Source organism: Prosopis cineraria, unplaced genomic scaffold (genome assembly GCF_029017545.1).
Source record: "Prosopis cineraria cultivar Desert tree isolate PC_DT_omini unplaced genomic scaffold, ASM2901754v1 PC1, whole genome shotgun sequence".
In the NCBI taxonomy this organism is placed as follows: Eukaryota; Viridiplantae; Streptophyta; class Magnoliopsida; order Fabales; family Fabaceae; genus Prosopis; species Prosopis cineraria.
In genome coordinates this window covers 33,064,857-33,072,093 of record NW_026555332.1, presented here as the reverse complement: position 1 = coordinate 33,072,093, position 7,237 = coordinate 33,064,857, and the positions used below count along the sequence as shown (strand labels likewise).

The window sequence follows — 7,237 nt, the reverse complement described above, 5'->3', positions numbered from 1 at the left end:
CCTTATATATGCTGAATAAATAGTGGAAATAGAAGTTGGTATAATAAGTCCAAAAATATGAATTTTCCCTTCCAACTGCTTGATAAATCATAATGGCATACTCAATAAAACAATTCTACCTGAATGACCTGAATTTTGACCTATATTTTCTAGTTTAGAAGATGTTGTACTTTCATAGTTTACTTTTAATAATGATCCATTCTAGAAGGTAATGCGAAAGAAGTGTAATGGTGAGTTGTGTTAGCCAGTTCAAGTGTTTTTTATCAGGAAAATTCTTGAGGTGCTGAATGAGAGAGATGTATCAAAGGATAATCTTCCAAGATCTAAAAAAATTGATCTTATTTACAACTTCAATTTTGTAAAAAAAATGCTTCATGAAACAAAATAGATAGTTGTATTAAATGTGATAAGAAGTTGAGAACCCATTACATATGCTTTAAAAAGTGCCATAGGCATGACATGTGTTTGCATGGGATTGCATTTAGATCTTTAGGGATTTAAGCATTTTCATTATTGATATAGTTGAATGGATTATCTGTGGAGAGAAGAATGTAAGCATTATCTGACCTTATGATGGAATCTCATTACTGGATAATTTTAGGTCTTCTTACACTTATTTTTTTTAACTTGAAGAAAAGGTATAGAAAAACAAGCGCAAAGTTTTGACTTTTCAATGCAACACTGTTGTTGATAATGATAAAAGAGAAAACACACAACTTAAGTGCATTCTGATTAGTCCAATAAAAATACATTCTACGAGTTTAATGTCAGGCTATAGGCTTTCATCACCAACATTTTTCATTAACAAGATTCTATTGCTATAATTGCAGTTAAGTTGCTTGTGAATTTGCTCTTTGACGTGTCTCATGAGCTTTATAGGACACTAGCTAAAAGAAAATAAACTTTGTTTTAGATACATTTAATAGTAGTTTGCTTTTTACTCTCATTCTTTGTGTGCAGGACAATGGCTAAAAGAAAAGAAAATTCTTTAAGGTAAAAAATTTGTTCTGGCTTAAGCAAGTTTAAAGAGGTATATCGTGGCAAGTATACGACCTAAGGAAATGATCTGAAGAAACTTAATGTAAAAGCAATTACAGCATGGAAAAAGTTATCATCAGAAGAACAAGATCATTATAAGCGTCTAGCTAAGGAGGAAAAGACTGGTGTAAAAACTTATGAGGTACGTTATTTATGACCTCAAGCATGAAAAATGTGATGAATTTAAGTAATGGTGCTAACTTGTTTTTCTTAGATAGATTCCATTTAAGATAAGGTGTTCTCCAACAAAGATAAAGGGAGTTTTTTATTATATCAAAAAGCAAAAATCCTTGAAAGATAGGGTTAATAAAATAAGTTTTGGTAAGCTTTTAAATATTAAATGTCAAAAGTTGCCCAGAAATTTATGCGATGAAGTGATGAAGGCATTTGATCCTCCTACATCATCCCTTTTCATTAGAGGTCAAAGGAAAGTCATCAATAGCAAAGCAGTTCATGCCTTACTTAGCTTTCCTAATGATAGGGAAATGGTTGATATGAATGGGGATAAGAATAAGTTAAATTCCTTAAACAAAGACTTTAAAAGAGTATCCTATAACATAATAAAGGATAGGATACTCTCGAGAAAATAAAATAATATATTTGAGTTTCTCTTCATTCCCTATTGCTTAGAAAATTTTCTTTGTCAAAGTTCAAGTTTCAAGATAAGTGATAAATTATTGAAGGTCATGTCCGGATCAAATTTAGGAACTGTATGTTATAATTAGTCATCCTTTATACTATATAAGCTTGGAAAGGAGGTAGTCAAATATAAACATGGGATAAAAAGGATGGGCATAAAAAAACGGTTAGAGGATGCTTATTTCTTCTTGTGGTATATGGATGAATTAAGATGTAATTTGTTATAAGTTAATTATTTTAAACAAAATTCTATGGGTTATATGACATAGTTGTAAATATATAGATTTTCTACTTTCAAATGTTTCCATTAAAGCCAATTGAGGTGCCATCGCAAGAAGGTGCTTTGGAACATTAGACAAAAGAGAGAGTGACAGCACGAGTTCAACTTGAGAAGGCAAATGATCATGGCATTTTATATCACCCTTTTCAAGGACATGATAGCTTCTTAGTAGAGCTTCCAGAAATGAATTCATTTTATGATCTGGTAAAGGCAAAATGATGGTTGTTACTTAGAAAAGTTATGTTTTATGTAATTTTAAATATATGATAATTTATATGGTGCAGGACATAAAAGAAATATACAGAGATGTTGTGAATTTTACCCATGAAATTAAACAAAGACTCCTCAAGCTTCAAGGTAAAAGAAGAGGAGAGGAAGTTGTTCAAAACCATGATGGTAAAGAGGAAGAGGAGGAAGATTTAGGACATGAAGATAAAGAAGAGGAAGGAGAATCGGTAAGAGATGAAAAGGAAGATGAAGGGGGATTCGGGGAAGATGAAAAGGAAGACAAGAAAGGACAAGTGGAAGGAGATAAAAATAAAGAGGAAGGGGGATTCAAAGATGATGAAAAGGAAGAAGAGTAAGGACAAGTAGAAGCGGAGAATTAGGTGCACAAGAAGAAGAAGTGGAAAAGCAAATTCTAAGGGTGAAATGACACTAAGGTCACAATGACAAATAGTAAGCACTATTCATTCACTCTTTTTAGATGATAGAGGGAAGGCAAAAATAGGACGTGAAGAAAGAAGATAATGTACAGAGAAAGAAGTTTACCAATACTGCATAAAGTCTATTCCACCAAATGAAGGACATGAGTATGATATTCAACCTTACTAGTTGATATGTTCACAATTGATTGGTTGATATAATTTTGTTTTCTTTAATAGAAAAATTATGGAGATTGAGCAGTATTATCTAACAAGATATGAATGCAAGTGTCTAGGTCCTAGATAATGGATTAGTAGTTCAGTGAGAAAGTGTGCTAGTTAAAATAGATCAAGTAATAGTAAAATTTTAATGTAACTATTATTTTTTATGTAGGTTGTTACATTAATTGGAATATGTTTGGTTAATGAGAAAAAGAAACAGGATCAAGTTATGTGGTGACACATTTTTTATCCAGATTTTATAGTTTGTCTTACGGTTTAATTATTTTATTTTATTAGGTGCTTACAAGTTATAAGTATTAAATTTTTCATTACCATAATTCACCAACAAAAATGATAGGACTTGGATAGTCATTTGAAGGACTTTATGCCAACTAATATTGGTATAATATAGGAGATTATGATTTCATTTTTTTTCCCTATAATATTTGCATTACACTAGTTTTGCTATGTTATGGAGCCAAAAATAGCCATAATGTACATGCTAGACTTGATGCTACCGTCTGATAAAGAATCAAAGAAGAAAAAGAAGAATATAAAGAAAGTGAAGGAAGCTCTATTATCAAAAGAGAAGGAAAAAATGGCATACTTCATGGTATGTCTTTTCCCATGTAATGTCATGTAAAATTTTATTGGTGAGAGCTTCTCATTCACTTTGTTATTATTCTCAAAAAAATAGGTTTGTAGAAATATTAATGAAACTAAAACCTGAACTTGTTGATGACAATTATGACCTAGAATTGAAAGTGGTGCCTATGGAATAGCAACCGACAACGTGAGTAAAACATCTGAAATTGTGTACATGTAATTATATGTATATTTTCCAACTAAGTACTGATAGATTTTATATTTTTTGTAGATCTAATTGTAGAATGTATATCATCTTTTTTCCTGAGACATTGGAATAATATTGAACGAGTGGAATGGGGCGGCCTTACTATGTCTTTGTTAACAGTGGTAGGAACAAATGTTAAAGTCAAGATATAATTTCTATGTGTGGCAATTTTGTGTCTTGTGAGTTGACTTTATCTAATTGTGTAGGAATAATTGAGTGAAATGAGGAGTGGGGTATTGTATTGGCTGGACTTATCCACACAAAAGAGTGGGCTCTCAAGTCATGACGTCCATTTTGAATGTTGGGCATGCAGGATCGAAAAGATTGAAATCATAATATAAACAATTGTAATATGTAAATTACATCTTTATATAATTAAGTATTTTTTTATGGCTTCATGTATATGATACAGTAATTAATTTAAAAAAAAACTTCGGCTACATGTACAAGAAATTTGACAAACCATTCTTGATTATCATTGACTTATGTTACTTTCAAAACTGACATTCAGTTTTTTTCACAAAATATGTTACAGAATTCCCAAATGAGGTTGGTGGAACACGAATTGTGCCTAGTGACTTATCGTTACACAATGAATTCTTAATTCATGTTAGGCTCTTTCAAAATATACATTTAAATTTTTTTCAAGTTAGGTTAGGACAATCCTAAGTGACTTTATTGGACCCCAACTTGTGCCACATCATTTTTCATCAAATAAGAAATTCCCAAGTCACATTAGGAACTTTCACAACGTATGTTAGTTACTTTTCTAACTTATGTTACTAAATTCTCAAGTGAGGCTGCTAGAACAAAACTTGTGCCAAATGGCTTATCCTTACGCAGTGAATTCTCAAGTCATGTTAGGCTCTTTCAAAACATACGTTCAGCTTTTTTTCAAGTTAGGTTAGGACAATCCCAAGTGACTTTTCTAGAACCCAAGTTATGCCACGTCAATTTTGATCAAATAATAAATTTTCAAGTCACGTTAGGAACTTTCACAACATATGTTAGTTACTTTCCCAACTTATGTTACCAAATTCCTAAGTAACGTTGCTGGAACAAAACTTATGCTAAATGGCTTATCCTTACGTAGTGAATTCTCAAGTCTCATTAGGCTTTTTTAAAACATACGTTCAGCTTTTTCCCAAGTAAGTTTAGGACAATCCTAAATGACTTTGCTAGAACCCAACTTGTGATGAGACCTATCCTTAATGAATTCCCAAGTCACTTTAGGTACGTTCACAACCTATGTTAGTTTTCCAAGGTAGGTTAGGGAATTCTCAAATAAGGTTCCAGGAACCCAATTTATGGCAAGACTTACCCTTAAACAAAGAGTTCCTAAGTCATGTTAGGAGATTTCACATTATACATTAGCTACTTTTCCAACTCAGGTTAGAGAATTCTTAAGTAAGGTTGCTGGATCCTGATTTCTGATAGGTATCTTTTGATAAACAATGATACCCAAGTAGGGTTATTCATTTCACAACATATGGTAGGAATTTCTCTTGCTTCGGATATAAAATTCCTAGCTAATGCTATTGGATCCTATTATTTGATAAGTCTCTTAAATGTCTAAAATACTGTGAAAAAATTTAATCCCAAGTGAGTTTCTATGTTATTAGTAGTTACATTAGCAATATCCGTATGCTACATTGGTGAATTCAGCAGTCTTATGTCATGACAGCATTTACACTTGCATAAATTTAGACCTAAAATTTTCATCAGCATTATATTACATTGATTTCAATACATATACACCATATTTGCATCCATTTTTACACAAAAAAAATCCCATCTACCTAAATGGTACCTATGCAGTCTGCTTACCAAAAAACGACATAGACTGCAATCCCATTTACATAACTTGTCACCTCCACAAGTACAAAAAAATTATGAGGTGGGTGTCTGTACAAAAGGTCATTCAATAGCAAAATGTACAAAATAAATAAAAATCATATGCATTTTAATTTCAAACCAACTAATATGCATATGGTTTTCACTCCCTCTCGATCCCTACATTGGATTGGGATTCCTATATCTATTCTTGGTATGTCCAACTTGATTACATCTTGAGCAATAATACACCTTTTTATTTTGAAACTGTGACTCTCTTCGCTTGATAGGTGGTCGGCCAGGGGGATGTGTAGTTAGTGGTGGTTCCAAAAAGGTATTGTTTTCATAATCTTCATAATGTAACTCGATCAACTAAAGCATGTCAATGGTTTCCACCGGAATCATTGTAAAACTGTAAATTTTTTCTTGTGCATGGATAGTATAGCATTCTTCAACATATAAATACACATTATCATGAACTAATTTTATTGCTGCATGTGACATCCCAAAAATTAACCTAAGGTTAATTAAATTAATTTAGAGCAAATGAGTAATTTTGGAGGAATATTTAGATATAAATAATTTTAATTAAAATATTATTATTAGGTTTAATTTAGATTAAATCCTAAGTTATGATTTTATAGTAAATAGAAATAGTAATAATAATATTATTAAAAAAAGAAGAAAGAAAGAGGAAGGAAAAGGAAAAAAAATAAAATAAAATAAGAAGGGGGATGGGGAGGTTCATTGTGAGTGTGTGTGTGCGCGCGCGTTTGATATAATAAAAAAAAGAAGAAAGAGAAAGAAACAAAAGAAAGTGGCTGGGAAAAATAGATTGTACAATCCATGTGTGTGTAAGGTATAAAAGGCTAATAAATAAATAAGGATGAAGGAGGAAAAAGCATGTGGGACCCATATTTTTTTTTAAAAATCACTCATGCCCATATGTCATTTTCATTTCTCTTCCTTCTTTCTTCATTTCCTTGCGTGCAAATAAAGAGATGAGAGCGACACCGTGCGACGAAAAGGATGACTGATTTAGAAGATAAAACTCTATAATAGGATATTTTATATGAGATTTTAAGTATTCTAAAACTAAGTAAGTGTTTTAAACATTTTTTTTAGTCGTTTTTCCCTTTGAGCTGCAGATTTTTGAGATTTTGAAAAATTTAGGGTTTAAAAGGGGGATAAATTTTTAATGAGTAAATCTAGTTGTTGAGATTGTTAGTAGTGTAATAAATATTTTAGAGTATTATTTTGTTGATAGAATTGAAATTTGAGGCATTTGAGTTTATCCCTAGATCCTTATGGGTAGATTTTTGGTTAAATCTAAAAATATAAATTGATTTGTTAATATTTAGATGATTATTTGAGATGTAAAATAAATTATTATGGCTATAGAATAATGATTCTAGGTTTGAAATTAAATTTGCAATTTTTGGGTATTCTTATGTGTGAATTTTTGGAATAAAAAGGAAAATTTTGATATTAGAAAATTATTTAAATGATGTTTTTAGCTAAACTTCAATGAAATTATTGTGAGGGAGACTATTGAACTAAGTAGATAGGTTCAAATATATGAAATTAAATTTTAAAACTCAAGAGGCTAAGACGAAGGTCTTAAAAAACAAAATAAAATAAAATAAATACTTAGGTGTTAGAGTATAAGTGAAAATTGTGTTAATAATATTATTGATATATTGGGATATGATCAATTGTAGATTTTTT

General features: G+C 30.9%; 1 protein-coding gene across 1 annotated transcript; it reads left to right on the top strand.

Moving 5' to 3' along the window:
* Positions 1-1,415: 1,415 nt before the first annotated feature.
* LOC129289004 (uncharacterized) lies at positions 1,416-2,541 on the top strand. Its single transcript, XM_054925863.1, has 2 exons — positions 1,416-1,583; positions 2,242-2,541. The coding sequence occupies exons 1-2, from the start codon at positions 1,416-1,418 to the stop codon at positions 2,539-2,541; spliced, it is 468 nt and encodes a 155-aa protein (XP_054781838.1).
* The last annotated feature ends 4,696 nt before the right edge of the window (positions 2,542-7,237 follow it).

Bases quoted from the DNA above. Each gene is read 5' to 3' on its own strand.
- LOC129289004 (XM_054925863.1), top strand. From the start codon at position 1,416: ATGAAGGCATTTGATCCTCCTACATCATCCCTTTTCATTAGAGGTCAA. The intron at 1,584-2,241 runs GTATCCTATAAC...TATATGGTGCAG, and splicing joins TAAACAAAGACTTTAAAAGA to GACATAAAAGAAATATACAG.